Raw genomic sequence first — 17940 nt, 5'->3', positions numbered from 1 at the left:
GGGCGGGACCTGCCGCCATAGGGCGGCACTAAACCCCTTCAACCCTCGCCAACCTTGATCCGGTTTTGCTCTTTTCTTGTTCAATAAAAATGGTTATAATTTATCTTCCAGAGAAGAAAAAGCCTGCAGAGCAGGCTATGCTGGTGTATGTAGGTTAGGTGTGATAACATAGGAGGATTGTCCTTAAATCAATGCAAACAGGCACTGATCTGTGAGGTGAATTTTACAAACAGTTTGGTTTATGGTTCAGATTTTTCTACTGTTCTCAGTGTCTGCCCTCAGCGAGTTATGGTGTTTTTTACTGGTGAAAACCAAATACAGATTTTGGTTTATAAAATAAACCAAATATCCAAGTCAAACATCACTGAAATTGCAAACTCCAGTAAAGATATTATGAATTTCCAGGACTGCAGAGTCCCTCAGCATTAACAGCTGTCACACACCTGACTTGCCTATCTCTGTTTTGTTTTGTTTTTACTTATTTGTCCATAGCTGTGAATATATATGTATTTTTAACCACATATTACATGGATCTAACCTCAATAAAAGTGTTTGCATTTTTACAGCACTCCAAAGTTTGATTCTACCTGAGAACAAATTCATGCCTCAAATTAATATCAAATTCTTACACTTAGAAGCTTTTTAAGAGAAAAATAAGAACTTTCAACATAAGGATTCCTACACATTAGTGGATAACTTATCAAAACAGGCAGGTTTTGGTTTACTTGAAAACAGAAAGAACAGACAAAACTTTGACCAAGTTTTTAGTTCATCTCAGAGCAAACCAAGTATCTTACGATACATGTGCACATACATTTTGTACATCACCTGATTACAAAAATTAATGCTTTTTGGAACACTGCTAACACAAATAAGTGAAGATGCACCACCAAAACTTCTGCTTGAAGAGACTCAGTACCCTTTCCCACATACACCCACACTCTCCTGATGTCTTGGCAAAGTTCAAGGCCAAACCCTTGTTTTAAACCACCAGAGCTTCATGTGTCAGCACAAATACTGCTTGCCAAGAGAATCACTGCCCCCACACTTTTCTGCCCTCAAACAGCTTGTTACACATTCGTAGAGAGGCACTTCTGCACTCATATTTACAGTGCTTGTAAAATATTCTACCCTTATCATTTTCACTTGATTTCCAACCCTCTCTTTGTGATCAAACAACACCTCTGGATTCCCTGCAATGTAACACACCAGATCTAAAACACCTTTCAAAAAACCCATTAGATGTTCTGTTCCTGTGTAATGTTCTTATTAGCTTACACTTTTTCCAAATCCCAACCAAACACTACACACAGGGATGAGAATCGTCCGCTGTGCAACATCTGTAAATCTGTACTCAATTTAAATGACAAGTCTCCATTTTCCTGTGGGGCTAAAAAAAAAAAAAGCAGCAATGACAGAAATTTGCAAAATGCTTTGGAATGCAAGATCATTTGTGAAGCTGATCCCCCACAACTTCCCCTTCCAACGTTTTATCTAGCTGGCAACATCCACTGCAATAAATGCAGTTATATTGGTTTAGGTAACCCTTTTTATAAAAAAGGAGAACATGGCCATGAACTACGAGTTGTGAAGTAAGAGCTGTTGAAAACTGCCTCTGTACAGGTTTCCTGCAATGATTTTTTGCTGTTGTTTTGCATTGCCACAGCTCCAGCAGCTTTGTTATCCTGGAGAGTACTGCAGAGATTCTAGCTGTAGGTGCATGATTGCTTTTCTTCATATCAACGTAGTTAAATGTCAAACCAGAAAAGACACTCATAAAAGAGAGACTTAAAATGTTTAATCACATCTTGAGGTAGACTGATCTCCAAAATAAACCTCTTCTACACTTTGATCCGTTCGTGACCGACTTCTTTTTGGATCCTTCTCCTTGGAAAAATCTTTCGTTTAAGTGCTATTAGCTGAGGAGAGAAGAAACACAACCTGTAAATTCTCTGCTGGGCTAAAGGTCCACAGCTGGTGAGGTTTTAGCCCTAGAAACTACAAAATCTGTACCATCCACAGGAATTCAGTCAATACTCTACTCATATTTATTTTCAGTGCACAGGAAAGACACCGTCTGCTCAAATTCACCTATTAGGAGTGCACATTTCCCCTGGACTTCTCACTGATCAGAATACAAACAGAGACTGAAAAATACAGTATGTCTATATTCTGATTCTTTGCAAGGAAATTCATGTATTGAAATTAACACTGGGCTACATTCCATTTCTAGAAGATCAACACTAAGTTGGCATTTTAGAACAGTGTTTATATTCCTGACTGTACCACTGAGGAATCCCCTTCCAAAACCAAATCACTAATGGAGTTTCCCAATGCATACAAAAGGCTGAAAATCAAGGGAAAGTGTCATGCAAAAGTTATAGGTGGGAAAAAACCACAATAATCAAAAGCCAACCTTTCAAGCCTTATACCCTCTTCATCACCCCACGGAAAGTGTTACTTAGGGCCCCAACCTGCGAAGAATTACCTGTATGATTTGTTCCATTGACTCCCTTGGAGTTTAGCAGGACTAATCATGTTCAAGAAAGCCATTTTAAGCTTGTAGAAGTGGAGGTTTTCATCCTTTGAGTCAGATTCAAAGCTTTTTGAATTCAATCAGAGTCTTGGCAATGACCAAGGCTAAGGTCTCTAAATACCTTTAGATTCTTGTCAGGACTACAGTATTGCTATTACTTAAGTTTCCTTCCTTTTAGCTCACTTTGCACTTTGACCAATACGTATGTTCATAGACCAAGAATTTCCAAACCAATTCCTGATTTTGAGCACAATGTGAGGGACCTGACAGTCCCAAAGCACTTGAGAAGGGAATACCAATCTCCTTCCCCCCATACGACTCTTCAAGGAATCTCAACATGATGAATTAAAAATTGAAGCAACCTAATCATTAGTCATGTAACATCTCTAAATCTTTTCCAAAGGGAAAATCCTAGCTACTCTTCAAAATCGGTTAAAAACCCCATGTAATGTTATCCTGAAGATTCCTCAACCTGTTGTTATATAGATTGGATAAGAAGACATTAACTTTACCTGTTCAGCAAAAAATGAGATGACTGTAAATACAATGAGTGTTACTAGAACACAGTGGGTCCAGAATTTGAGCTTGTCTCTGTATGCTCTCCTGCACAAAGAAAGAAGGAAAACCAGCTAGAAATGCAATATTGAAACTTCAGAGATCGTCCATGAAACATGCAAAGAAAATTTTCAAAGGATGACTAAAAAGAGGACGGAGGTTCTGTCTTTACAGACACAAAGCCACAGGTACAAGCTGGACTGGGAGAGGTTTCATCTTGATATAAGTCAATTTTTTACGGTGAAAAAATCCTTCACTGGAGCAGCCTCCCCAGGTGGAGCCAGCACCACGGGAAGTTTTCAAGGTGGGACTAGTCAGGTTGCTAGATCATAGAATCATTTAGGCTGGAAAAGATCTCTAAGCAAGTCCAAACATTAAGCTAACACTGCCAAGTCCACCACTAAACCATGCCCCAAGTGCCACATCTATAAGTGACAACTCTGGTTTTGCAGTCACAAGCCAGGAAGGCGTGTGTCACACCAAATATGCCCCTTTTTACCAGACTGCAATTCCTGTAGTCAGGACACTTGAGAACTGGCAGGAGAGCATCTCATCTAGGCACTCTGTCCCAGGAAATGTTGGACCAAACAATTTTTTGAGGTCCCTTCCCATCTGGGCTGTCCTGATTCTGGAAACATTTTGATTTCCACCAGCACTTCAGCATATTTTAACCCACCCTGGTAGAAATCTTCTTTGGCTACAAAGAGCTTTGTAGTTGCACAAAGTCTTGCTTATTTTTGTCAGTGTTCCTGCCAACCTTTTGCTTGTATTCTCAAGTCAGCTACCGCAACTTCTAAAGTTGCTATTTATAAAATGGCAAGAGGTAAATGGGCACAAAAATGTCACAGAATCATAGAATCAACCAGGTTGGAAAAGACCTCCAAGATCATCAAGGCCAACCCTACTGTGGTTACGAGACCATGGCACTAAGTGCCACATCCAGTCTCAGCTTGAAAACCTCCAGGAATGGTGAATCCACCACCTCCCTGGGCAGCCCATTCCAATGCCTGATCACTCTCTCTGTAAAAAATCTCTTCCTAATATCCCACCTAAATCTCCCCTTGGCAGAGCTTGAGTCTGTGCCCTCTTGTCCTCCTGCTGGTTGCCTGGGAGAAGAGACCAACCCCCACCTGACTACAACCTCCTTTCAGGGAGCTGTAGAGGGTGAGAAGATCTCCCCTGAGCCTCTTCTTCTCCAGGTTGTAGAAGTGAAACACACAGGTATCCTTCCTGATTATTATCCAGATGATAAATCTGACAGGTTTTAAACAAATCACTTAGTGAGAAATGTAACAATGGTTTAGTTTTGTTTACCTTTAAAGAACGCCCAAAGTCCAGATTTACTTAAAAACCAACTAAACAAAGCAGCACATTTTCTTTGCAGTAGGTTAGTGTCAATCAATAAAATGCCAATGGCTATTTAAGCACCAGAGAAACCCAAATCCTGCAGGCCTCAAATTTTAGTCCATTTAAATCTTTTCCCTTTATTTTCACTGTTAAGTCCTTCATGACAACACTGAGGGGAAAATGGCTTGTCTCAATATCTTTACAGAATCACTGAGGCTGGAAGGGACCACAGTGGGTCATCTGGTCCCACCTCCCTACTCCAGCAGGGCCATCCCACAGCACATGGCTCAAGGTTGTGTCCAGATGGCTCTGGAATACCTCCAGGGAGGGAAAATCCAGGACCTCTCTGGACAACCTATTCAGTGCTCAGTGACTGCACAGGAAAGAAGTTCTTCATGTTCTGGTGGAACTTCCTGGGCATCAGTTTTTGATCATTGCCTCTTGCTTTATTGGTTTCCCACACTGAACAGAGCCTTATCCATCCTTTTGGCACTTCCCATGCATGGACTTGATTCCATTACTGAGTTCCCTCTCAACTGTCTCTTCTGGAGACTTAAAAGACCCAACTCCCTCAGCCTTTCCTCATCACTGAGGTGCTCCAGTCCCTTCAGCATCCTCCTTCACCTCCCCTGGACCTGCTCCAGGAGCTCCATGTCCCTCTGGTCCTGAGGAGCCCAGAACTGGACACAACACTCCAGGTGTGGCTGAGGGCATATAATTATCTTCCATAACTATCTTCCATAGTTATATGCTACTGCACTACAATAACTTGGGGAGAACTTGTGTAACTTACCATTCTTGGAGCTCATGCATGTGAAGGAAACGATTCCGATACTCTCTTGGCAGTTCAAACTGGGAAGGTATGGGAAACATGGATTCATAAAAATCCCTAAGCACTGCTTTCACTGTTTGAGCATCCTTATGATTGTGATCAATATTGTCATTTAGGCAAACAAATTTTCTAGAAAACAAGATGACATTGTTAGAATATTTCTTTCATAACATGGCAAAGATACTGGTAAACCAATAACACGAACAAATCCTTTCAAAAAAATTGGCACAGGATCCTTTCAAAAACAAACGGATAGACTTGATTTTTATTGTTAAAATAAAATTAATTAAAAAGAATATAAGTCCAAAACCAGTGAGGTTGACAACACGTCCAAACCCCTGAGGAATCCAGTGCCAGGCTACATTCCTCTCTTCTGTTTATACCGTGCTGCCATCTAATGGGCACTGCAGTCTGCATCAGCCCAGGGCCCGGCGTGCACAGCATTACCCTCTGGGCAACGACTTTTATAGTGCTAAATAAATTACCACGAGTAAAGTACCTTAAACAAAGTGAACTCCACTGTATGAGGCAAAGATAGTAAATGAGTGATATTTCAGTGTGTATGCTGCATTCTTCAGAGAATGCCAACAAAGGTTGTATAAGAGAAGGCAAAACTTGGTCCCCAGGCTTTGCATTACTAAGAGCTCTATATAAACTGGGTAAGACGTGGCTTCAATCACAGACCCTAAGCTGGACTTGTATAATCAATCGAAATACAAACAACAACTGGGAAAGAATCCATACTGAAATCCCTGTGACCAGATAATCATGTTCCAAATAATCACAGAATCAGAGAATTTAGGGGTTGGAATGGACTTCACAGATCATCCAGTGCCAACCCCTGCCCTGGGCAGGGACACCTCCTCACTAGATCAGGTTGCCTAAGGATTCATCCAGCCTGGCCTTGAACACCGCCAGGGTTGGGGCAGCCTGTGCCAGTGTCTCACCATCCTCACAGGAAAAAACTTTTTTCTCACATCCAACCTAGACTTTCCATCCTTCAATTTGAACCCATTACCCCTTGTCCTATCATTGCAGTTCCTAGCAAAGAGTCCCACAGAGAGTTATTTCTCACACAAGAAACATGTAACTCTCAAGTGGCTGCACATAACTAGAACCAAAGCAGAAGGTAGTGAGCTAGACTGCTATGTACCCTTGGCCACTCTGACCTGGTGCCTGACAACAAGAATTCCCCTTTCCACATATGGGCAAGGTTATGTGCTTTATTTATATAGTGAGATACAAGACCCTTACGTTTTCCCCAGAGGGAGAAATCATATCTGGTGACATATGTCTTGTAATTGCTAACCTTTGTAAATAAGCAATTCTGGTCAGCTGTATTCTCTATAGTATGGTGTGCTCTTTCAAAGAGCAGAGTTCAGACTTCCTGCATGAAGCTGGCAATGAGCAGAACTCCACAGCACGAGTATCAGCCCACACAGGGAATTACCACTGAGTGGCAATGTACTGAATCTGGCACAATTGGTAACCTTGTTCTAGACCATTATGTACAGGGATAAACAGTCATTCGAATGGTTCCATCTGAGAACAAAATATGCCTCTCCAAAGATCAGAAGGCTACATCTACCCTATCAAGTAATACTATGCAAAGCAGCTGGTTATGGCAATCATGTCTACACTATAAGCATTTTGGGAGTTCACTCTGGACTATCCCTGACCTTCTCCCTTGGACTGGCAGCTCATTAGCCCTGGGAATGCACTAGCTGCACTCCTGGAGTGTTTAGCTTCATCTAAGAGAGATGCAGCTCACAGACTGAGAGGTTGCTACACACAGCACCCCAAAACACAGCATGTGGGAGTGATGAGGATATGAGCCGATTTCTAATGGAAAGATGCTTTTAATCCACCCAAGAGAAACCAAATGTGACATTCCTTTGGATATTCCAGAATTAATGCCTAGATGATTGATGCTCACCTTGCCTTAAGGACGCAGAACAAATATTTTAGGCAGATCAGTAAGTGAACAGTACTTTTAGTTCATTCCAAGACAGGCACTAAACAGCTCTTTTTAGAGACTGAGTGCAATTATTGGTTTATATGCAGGCCAAACATGGCAAAGAGAAGATGACATGATCATAACTGTGCCACCTCTCCTTTCCTAATTAGATATGACTACAGTACTGCACTGTACTTTGCAGGAGCATAGCCCAAGTGATTGACTCAACCTCACTTCACCAATTTGAACGCTAGAGGTGAGAAACATGTTACTTGTCCTCTTTGAGCCTGACAAGGCTTGAAATCACACCTACCTTTAAAAAGCCTCCTAGCCATCAGAGACAGAAACAAAGAAGGAAGAGGAAGCAGCAGGATGAGTTAGAGCACTGCCTACCTTACTTTTGAATGGGTTGTTATGGAAACTGGAGTGCAGGAGCCATATAGCCACAAAGCACTCTTGTAAGGAGTACCCACAGATACAAACCATCTTCAGCTGTACAATGTCTCAAGACTAACATTCCGCTTTCCGAATGAATGGCCTAGCAAAAGTAGTACAGTGCGAGAGGCAAGGGAAAACCTGCTCTTTACCTACAAAAACACACAATGGTGTAGCTTTACAGGCACTGAGATTACCCAATAGTTTGCTGTGACCAAAAGAGGAGGTTTCACTTTCCCTGGCCCAAGGCACCTGGTTCTACTGTCCTACTTGCTCTGTCTTTTGACACGTGTCAGGCACCTTCTTGAGGCCAAGATCATTAGACTGGCAGAGAACTCTCTAGTTTTCTGAAGACAGAAGCAAGATGCAAGATAAAAGTGTGCAATCAAGAGAAGGAAGGAGAAGAAACAGGTGGAGGAGGAGGCAGGTGGAAGAGACAGGAGGAGACTCTCTTACTTCTAAGACAGTTAGCTCTTAAATTATATCAATGTCTTCTTGAACTCCATGGGTTTAAGTCTACAGTTAGAGGCTTCTGCAAAGCAATTTCACACTGGAGTCTCAAACGCAGCACCCTCTGTTTTGCAAGGTGGTGGCTGTGACATGTACTCCAGGACACAGATTTTCCCCATTTATCTGGGATTTATCAGTCATTTCAGGAGTCTAATTCAACATCACAGAGTCTACTCTCAGATTTGGGTATCTAAACCTTCCACCACTGCAGAGGAGAGAACAGAGGACAACCTGTCAGCTTTTAATTGTTTCTCACCAACTATTAAAAAGGAAAAAAAATACTTCCTGCCATGTTGTAAAAGAGCATGAGAGAAAAATAAATATGAACAACTGATTGGTAACAAAATCACCCACATCTAAGTTTTATTAGAAAACTGGGCTATAAAGCAGATCAAAATGCTCTTTGAAATAAAAATTGCCTGCAATATAAACTGTGTGGCAAAACCAAAACCTTCAAAAATAGCTGAAACTTCTAAGGTTTCAAAAGTTTGAAACACGTAAAAATGTAACATGAATGAGCTGAGCCCTAGCACAGCAGAGACAGGAGTCACTTGGCTTCAGTTCAAGTTAGAGAGACTTTTGGTTCTAACTGGTCTTACCCTGTCACACAGCTGAGCCACACACAACAATGAATTGTTCTTTCAACACACAAACAGTTTAAACAGTCAGAGCAGAAAATCCAAACCACCTCATAGTGTCACACGCCCACAGACCAGGGTACCTGGGGTTTTTGCGGATGTCATCCAGCTGACCTACAACGTGAGAGACGTTTGTGCGAATCATCTTGAAGGCAATTTCCTCTTCTCCCATGATTTCAAACCTAGTTGTTAAAACAAGATTTACACATCAATAAAACAACCCAAAGTCAGGTTTAATCAACATTAATCTTGCATTTACTGTTACTCAGTAACTTTTCTGATCTGACTGGCCAACCTTGGAATGGAACTTACAGACCATCTAGTCCCACACCCCTGCGCTGGGCAGAGACACCTCATCACTAGATCAGGTTGCTCAAGGCTCATCCAGCCTGGCCTTGAACACTGCCAGGGTTGGGGCAGCCACCATGTCCCTGGGCAACCTGTGCCAGTGTCTCACCACCCTCACAATAAAAACGTTTTTTCTCACATGCAACCTAGACCTTCCCGCCTTCAATTTGAATCCCTTACCCCTTGTCCTACCACTGCAGTTCCTAACAAAGAGTCCCTCTCTGGCTCCCTTGTAGGCCCTTCAGATATTGAAAAGTTGCTGTGAGGTCTCCATGCAGTCTTCTCTTCTCCAGGCTGAACAGCCTCAACTCCCTCAGCCTGTCTTCATAGACATACACTCTTTGGTTATACATGTATTTAATGCCTCTCCTTATGGCTATGCAGAATCTAGCATGGCTTTTGCCAAGGCTGTAACAACATACCTGTATTTGTTCTTGTCCTTGTATGCCTTACGAATTCTGTCGGTCACTGGTTTGCAGTTAGTCACTAGGCTTTTGGTTACTGGAGGCTGAAAGAAAACATTGTGTGGATTATAGGTTACTGAAATTTATAGACTGTTAGAAAGATGCACTTCATAGAAAACTTCTGTTACAGCTAGCAAGGCCTGCAGATGCTTCACTCTCCAATAGTTTCTTCATCAACTGTTGAAGAAAAAAAACAAACCTAACCAGTGCTGGTGCATGACATCACAATTTCCTAGGCATAAAAATTATATAATACAGGGGTTTTTTTTGGCAGAAACATTGCAACTTCTAGATTTCATAAAGCTTCATTAAGTATTCTGAAATGCTCACTTGTTTGACAGCTGTCTGACATTCCTCTGACAAAGGCCACAGCAACACTGGCCAGGAGAGCTCTGCACACAGCTGGTACACATGCTGAAACACTTCTGGAAAATAAAATCCCTGTTCTCAAGGGATACTTCTGTGGCAGTAGGCTCATTCCAAGAAATTTAGCTGTTGCAGACAGCAGCACTAAAAACAAGTTGTGTTTGTTTGCAGCACAGAAGCCTGTTCTGCCACTGTCTGACCTGACTGATAGCATTAGTACATGAGGCATCACTGCTCAGATTGGTAATATTTTACTCCATCTCCAAAAAAGATGGAGTAAAAGGGAATACATACTCAGGAAAGGAAACAAGCTTCTCTTAAGACCAATGTTTCTTACCAGATTTGGATCATAATATGCTTCCTGAGTTGGAGGAATAACATGGATCTGAGTGATGTTGGCAGGAAGAGCTTTAGAGCAGTTTATCAGCATTTGTTCTAGACCCGTCAAATCCTAATAGAAAGAGAAGGAAAACAAAAAGGTATATAATCCTGTTTTCTTACTGCCACAGTTCTAAAAATCCACGGTGCACAGACATATTTAGTGTTACCTATGCAACAACTTTCCATGCTACTGTCAGAAAAAGAAAACTTAATATTCAGCAGATCTCATTTCAACACCTAGGTCAGTGGGACTCCCTGTACATCTGAAGTGAAGCAAATGGTCAGTGCATAGCTGAACTGAGACCAAATAAAGCATCAATTAATGCTGTTTTCATTTGAAAAGAAAAAAACACCTTAACTGACAACATCAAGACAGGACAGAACTCCCAAACCAACACTGGCATATTAAATCCCAACTTAAGAAAACCAACAGAAAGGACAGGAAGATGATCTGATGAAGGTCCAGGCCAGGCAATCCTGGAGCAAGGCTGTGTTCCAGTTGTGCCAATCATCTGTGCACTGTGTCAATGTCATGGTTTAACCCCAAGCAGCAGCCAAGTCCCACAGCCACTCACTCACTCCCCACCAGTGGGATGAGGAGAGATCAGAGGGTAAAAAGCTAGAAAAACTCATGGGTTGAGACAAAGACAGTTCAATAGGGAAAGCAAAAGCTGCACACACAAGCAAAGCAAAACAAGGAATTAATCCACTGATTCCCACAGGCAGGAGGTGTTCAGCACCTCCAGGAGAGCAGGGACCATCACATGTAATGGTGACTCGGGAAGACAAACACCATCACTCCAAATATCTCCCCTTTCCTCCTTCTTCCCCAACTTTATATACTGAGCATGATGTCATATGGTACGGAATATCCCTTTGGTCAGTTTGGGTCACCTGTCCCAGCTGTGTCTCCTCCCAGTCTCCCATGCACCCCCAACTTCCTTGCCAGTGTGGCAGTATGGAAAGCAGCAAAAGCCTTGGCTCTGTGTGACCTCTGCTCCGCAACAATAAAAACACCTCTCTGTTATCAACCCTGTGTTCAGCACAAATCCCAAACACAGCCCCACACTAGCCACTGTGAAGAAAGTTAACTCTACCTCAGCCCAAACCAGCACAGTCAAGAACAAATTATTTCATTGGTTTGTGCCTAAGGAAATCCTCTTCACTGGATTCCTCTCCGTGAAGCACAAACAGTACACTCTGTACTCTACCAAGTGTCTCTAGGAGTGTAAGTCCTACAAAGGCAGCGTCTGTTTATCAGGTTCCTAGAAAAACAGAACCATGAGTCTTTGGTCATACAATTTACTCGTATGACTTCTTGCTACCTTTTCCTCTCAATTCCTTCTTTATGCCACAAATTCCTCAGGGCAGAATTGTCTTTTACTGTGTCAAGGCACTAGAGAAGCACAGCAGGATCCCACTTTCCACAGTTGCTTCACAGTGAACATTTGTTCCAACCAACTCACACTGTTTTCTTGGACTCAGCCACCAGGGATCCTTTTTTTCTGATGCTGCTAGAACTCAATTTCACCCTAGACTCCACAGAACAATGATCAAGTAGAACATAATGTTATATTCATGCCTCAACCCTGGCAGTGTTCAAAGCCAGGTTGAATCCCACTTTCCACAGTTGCTTCACAGTGAACATTTGTTCCAACCAACTCACACTGTTTTCTTGGACTCAGCCACCAGGGATCCTTTTTTTCTGATGCTGCTAGAACTCAATTTCACCCTAGACTCCACAGAACAATGATCAAGTAGAACATAATGTTATATTCATGCCTCAACCCTGGCAGTGTTCAAAGCCAGGTTGAGCCTTGCCTTGAGCAATCTGCTCTGGTGGGAGGTGTCCCTGCTCAGGGCAAGGGGTTGGGGCTGGATGATCTCTAAGATCAATTCCAACCCCTAAAATTCTATCATTCTATCATTCTCCAGGTAATAGTTAAAACTTACCAAATGATACAGGTGCTATAAGCAAGGATAAAGAAAGATTTGATTTGTTTTATTTTAACCACTTTAGACCTTAAACCTGAAGTCATTCTAGAAGTTACTGGTAAGGAAGGAGTACCTGCAAACTTAGTGGCAGTTCATGGATTCGTGTGGCCAACGTGCGAATCTCTCGGTCAGACAAGATGCCTGACTGGTCTGTATCCACCTCATCAAAGATCTGAGAAACATTCAGTGGCTGCACTGCACTCATGAGATAGTAGAAATAGGAGAAAGCAAACTGCATATCTTCCGAGTGCCGCACTTTGTGAAACGATGTCTTGTCAAACTCCTCCGGAAACCTCAATAAGAACAAAAAGTCATTTAGTCCTTTGGTTTAGTCAAGTCAAACATTCTTCACCTAAAAACAAATTCTCACCTAGAATGTTAAAAGGTCTTCAAAAGTCTCCTGATTTTAGCACAGCTATGACATTATGATAAATTTCCGATTTGCTTTTTCAGACTTTTAACCATTAACACATTGGAAATTGCTACAGCAAAGCATCTTCTCCCAGGCAACCAGCAGGAGGACAAGAGGGCACAGACTCAAGCTCTGCCAGGAGAGGTTTAGGTGGGATATTAGGAAGAGAGTTTCTTACAGAGAGAGTGATCAGGCATTGGAATGGGCTGCCCAGGGAGGTGGTAGATTCACCATCCCTGGAGGTTTTCAAGATGAGACTGGATGTGGCACTTAGTGCCATGGTCTAGTAACCACGGTAGGGTTGGACTCAATCTTGGAGGTCTTTTCCAACCTGGTTGCTTCTATGATTCTATCAACGGGAAGGCAGAATCACCTAGAGTTTTCCATTATCCAAACAGAAACACAACTCACATATCCTGCAGCTCTTGCATAACAGTTCGGTCAATCATGTGAGGCATGTGAGCAGGGACTTTCCGAGATGTAAATCCGAATTTGCTGTTCAAAAGCTTATTTACATATCGAAGGGAATCAGCAAATGTATCTTTCAGCTGCCTTCCAACGTGTTTACCCTCAGTGAAGTAGGACATTTGTTTGAGCAGTGACTCTTCTTCCTAAACCAGGGGAGAGGGAAAAGTCAAGGTTCTGTTACTGACAGAGGCAGAAAACAAACACACAGGAAAAATCACATTTCAGCCAGGTCTTTCCATTATCTGAAAATGGGAAGAGAAGTTGTGAATATTTTTCTTCATATGCCTTAGACTGCTCTTTAAAAAAAGAGAAAAGGTCTATAAAATCTTTTCTTAATTTTGTGCTCTGATACCTCACACTGAAGTCCCTGTCTGTCATCAGATTTATTTGTAATAATTTGCCTTTTTTTTTCTTATTTGATCCTTATTTCATCTTTATCTGAGAAACTGAAATCTCATGAGTGTAGAGATTCCTAATGCAAAATTCAGTCTCAGATGAACAGAAAGAAATAGTCTGTTAAAAACACAGCCCCTTTGCTATTTTGGAACAGGGCAAAGCAGTTGCTATGAAGTGAAGCACAGTCTGGATCTTCTGGAGCTTTGCAAAACTGTCAAAATGCTTTGGCTGGAAGCAGAGCAATCTTCTCACACATTTTTTGACACGGTCTGGATATTGGCATACTTTCGATGTAACTTTTAGAACCTAAGTATTTATCATAACACATATTTTCTACATTTAAGAAAGACTCAGATCTAGATTTGCATAGATGCAGTCAAAATAAAATTTAAGCTTTCTGTCCTAGTGTTGTATATATGTCAACAACAGCACTGTGCCAACACAGAACGACTAAACAGTGGATTTGGCCAAAACCAAAGGCAGTAGAAAGGCCACAGAAATGGCTATTCAGGATTTACCACCTAGCTGAGAGAGGCCCAGGTCATCAACAGGTTGGGGAGTCAAAAGGAGCCTTCAAAAAATCTCAGCATTTGCCTCAAAGGCCAAACACATTCCAAATGTGTAGATCGCATTAGGAGTATTCCACTGAACACAGAAAGATGCAACGACTCAATAGGCAACGACATGAAGATACTTACATCAAGAAGGTCTTGGAAATACTTCTTTTTCTCCCATGGCAAAAAGCCTTGGTAACTTCCAGCATAAGACTGCAATTTTCTTCCCACTAGCCCCTCCCTTACACTTGTATCCACCTGCTCCTGCCCTTTTCTTCCTTCCATCCCCTCTGCATCTCCTCCAGTGTCTGAATTCCCAGCATTTTTGGATTTCTGTGTTTCCCTCAACACAAGTGTATTCAACACTTTCTCTTGAGTTTCAGTGTTGTTTCGCATGCCCTGGGAGGGAAGCGTGGCTTTAGGCTTTACTCTATAATGAGGTTTATTTATGTTTGTGGTCACAACAGGTCCCTTTGTTCCTGTCAGCCTTGAAAGAACTTCTTCAGCTGTTTTTACTAGTTTGGTTTTGCCATCTTTTACATCTTTGTAAGGCTTCTGCCAGCTGGTATGGTTCTTCTGCTCTTCTGAATGATTATGTATACCCTTCTTTTCCAGGCCTATAATGCTCTTAACTGTAGTTAAGAACTGGAAAGGTCTCAGGAGAGCAGCCTTGGATAGATTAAATCCTTTCTGAGTAATATCACCATCTAGTAGCTTTAAGTCCAGGTTCTGCAGTGCTAGCTGAACATCTTCAGGGAGAAGAGACACGTTTACTGATGGTATTATCACCTCTTCATGCAGACTCTCTTTTGTGCCATTTTTACGTCTCCTGACTCTTGGAAAGCGTTTTTCTTCAGGAATATCCTCAAATATCATTTCAGCTTCTGGTACTGAAGTTACACTTTTAAAATCAGAGTTGGATTTTTGTATGGAAGTTGTGTTCAGTTTTGGTTCCTCTCTAGTGTCCACCTCAACAGCTACTTGCATTTTAAACTCTTCATCATTCTTACTCAGAAATGTGAGGTTAAAATAGATGACAGTTGAGTTCATGCCACTGTGCATTATGAGGTGGATAGTCTTCCACTTGTTCGCCACGGAAGCATGTCTGATGATTGGATTATCACTATAGGAACCCTCGATTCCTTTCTTGGCTATCTCGCTGAAGCTGAAGTAAGGCAGACATTCACCTTTGGGAACAACATAGTAGGTCTGATTAAGCTGAAGTGTCACCTTGTACATCTCTTCAAAGTGATCTGGAAAAAAATCGCAAGACAAAACAAATTTCTGTCAATTTGCAGTATGACGTTTATTTGTCACTGTTTCTGAAGCTGCAGTGGGCCCAGCCAGGTTCACTGCATTGGCAGGGACACAGCTTTGTGGGAGAACACTTACTCCAGCTTCCAGTTTCTTGCTCACTTATCTTCAACAATGGGTGACTAAAACATACTCAGATGTATAAAGCTGCCAGACATGCTAATTCTGAAACCCAGTATAATTCACCACTCCTTCAGTCTCCATCTGAAGAGTCCTAGTGGCTTGTTATCTCATGCCACTTACAATGATCTGTCAGTCATAAGCAGGTTGCCCATTTTTGCCATGTTTTAGGAGATGAATGTTCCAATGGCTGCATTTCACTGCTGCACTGCATCTTGACTTAAAACTTCCAAAATCAGACAGGCTGACTGGAATTTCTCCCTTCCATAGCAGAACACAGACTATCTGTCAACTGTCACATGAACAGAACTTCTCTGCCAGCAACAGAATTGCCAGTAACACATTTGTCTGAGCTGAGATACAGAGGAGCCTCTACTCTTCCAAACAGGCTAAACTCTTCCCCTGCCTGTACCAGACAGAACTTTCAACCACTTCCTTCACTCCTGCTAGGCTTTCATATTCAAAAAGACTTCAGACAGGTTCACAGGTGACTGAAAGTAACCTTTGGCAAGAGCCCAGAGCCAGACTTGAACTCATACTGTCAGCATCAAGAGGTTCTTGAATGTTTTACCCTGCTACATCAAACCAACTGTCCTTATTCAGGTAAAGATACTTTGCATAACTGACGTGATTTCTCCACTGAAAGTGTAAACCTCATGGAGCAAGGAGTGTGATGCTTGCTGCTCTGCAAGGTATCAGTCCCCACCCATGCTTGGTCACTATCAGGTTTATTAACTAATGCAGTACAGGTTTGGATTAGTGAGTACAAGAACTATCTGATTTTTTCTTTAGCTGCTACCAGTTCTTTTCCACAGCATTGTCCAGGACACCTTAGCCCAATCTGAGAGTAATGACGAACCAAAAAAGGTCAGGCAATTCCACAGGATCCCTATAGAAAGGTCATTTCACATACCCTGGCCACAGTCACCAGCATCGAATCCACAGGAGAGGACATTGCAGGCCTGATCACAGAACTTGTCTGCGAGCCAGGAGTTAGCACAGCCCTGGTTACAGTATGACACACCACTTATTCCTGCACCAAACTGCCACGGGGGTCCATTGCCAATCCCTCCGACTGCACCTCCTCCAGCGACATAGCGACTACCCCCGCTGTTACCTACAGCAAACAGAGAACAAAACCACCAGAAGAACTTTAAATGTTTGAAGAAAAGCACATTTTAAGCCACAGTGTTAACATCAGACTGAGGACTCAATCATCGTTAGTGAAATTAAAAAGAGGCAAATTGTAACTAGACCTCTGTGAGTTATAGTGTGCACAATCGCAGTGTAGAAGTTGAGATATCAACTGGAAAGGGCAACAAAAAGCCCAACAGATTTTGTCTTAGCTTCAGAAAGGCAGACAGAACACTGATTTACTGCTTCTTGTGCTGGCAGTCTTGACTTTACAGCCCTCAGGGCAGTGTCACTTCCTCATTTCAGAAGTACCACTTCCTTTTCCTACCCTGCAGTCCAAAAATTTCATCTAGGAACTAATGCTGCAGATTCATAATCCATTTCTATTTGGATTCTGAGTCCAAATAATATATATTGAAATTTGAATTTCAAAATCCTTCTTTACAGTCAGTCAAATCTGGTACCCAAAGAAATAATTTCCTATGCCCAACTATTTGCCATCATTTTCTGTAGAAATTTGTAGCTTGCAAGAAATAAGGTTTTCATCTGTAATTCAAAGTTTTTTCATGATTATTAAAGGTAGCAAATATTGTAGTTATATGAAAAAGCCAAATGACAGAATTATTCTTATAAGGAAAACCAAAAGAGTTCACTTTTCCTCAAGGTAGTATTGTGTCTTACCAATGCAATCGCCTCCATCCCAATCACACGCCGAGTTATTGCAGGCTTTGTCACAGTAACCATCTTTAATCCAGGAGCCAGGACATCCCTCAGCACAGTTGGGCACAGGCCAAGTCAAGTAAACCTGGAACAATATCACGGCCTGAGACAAGGACTGGCAAGTATAACTCAACTGAGCTGTGTTCTTGGGATACAGAGACTTAAAGTAATGTCTCCCTGTGCACAGTGCCAGAAGATTTCACCAAGCTTTACAAACAGCATTTAAACCCTGTGAGACACCAAACTGTGTGGGGCAGTCACAGCTGGAGGGAAGGGATGTGCCATCCAGAGGGACCTTGATAGGCTTGAGAGGTGGAACAATGCAAAACTCATGAAGGTTAACAAAATGAAGTGCAAGGTCCTACATCTGGGCCATGGCAATCCCAGGCACACCTACAGGTTGAGTGGGGAAAGAACTGACACTAGCAACAAGGAGAGAAACTTGGGAGTGACAGTGG

General features: G+C 42.1%; 1 protein-coding gene across 1 annotated transcript; it reads right to left on the bottom strand.

Moving 5' to 3' along the window:
• Positions 1 to 1405: 1405 nt before the first annotated feature.
• On the bottom strand, positions 1406 to 17567 carry LOC103809887 (N-acetylglucosamine-1-phosphotransferase subunits alpha/beta-like; the record flags this gene model as incomplete). Its single annotated transcript, XM_009082759.1, has 11 exons — positions 1406 to 1919; positions 3049 to 3139; positions 5232 to 5399; positions 8894 to 8992; positions 9581 to 9666; positions 10326 to 10439; positions 12438 to 12657; positions 13188 to 13387; positions 14339 to 15447; positions 16542 to 16745; positions 17444 to 17567. Coding segments are annotated over 11 exons (2493 nt in total), but the record flags the coding sequence as incomplete, so codon positions are not given.
• Positions 17568 to 17940: the final 373 nt, after the last annotated feature.

This window comes from Acanthisitta chloris, unplaced genomic scaffold, assembly GCF_000695815.1.
Source record: "Acanthisitta chloris isolate BGI_N310 unplaced genomic scaffold, ASM69581v1 scaffold35499, whole genome shotgun sequence".
NCBI lineage: Eukaryota > Metazoa > Chordata > Aves > Passeriformes > Acanthisittidae > Acanthisitta > Acanthisitta chloris.
The sequence above is the reverse complement of the archived record's forward strand: the minus strand, read 5'-3'. Positions and strand labels throughout refer to the sequence as shown.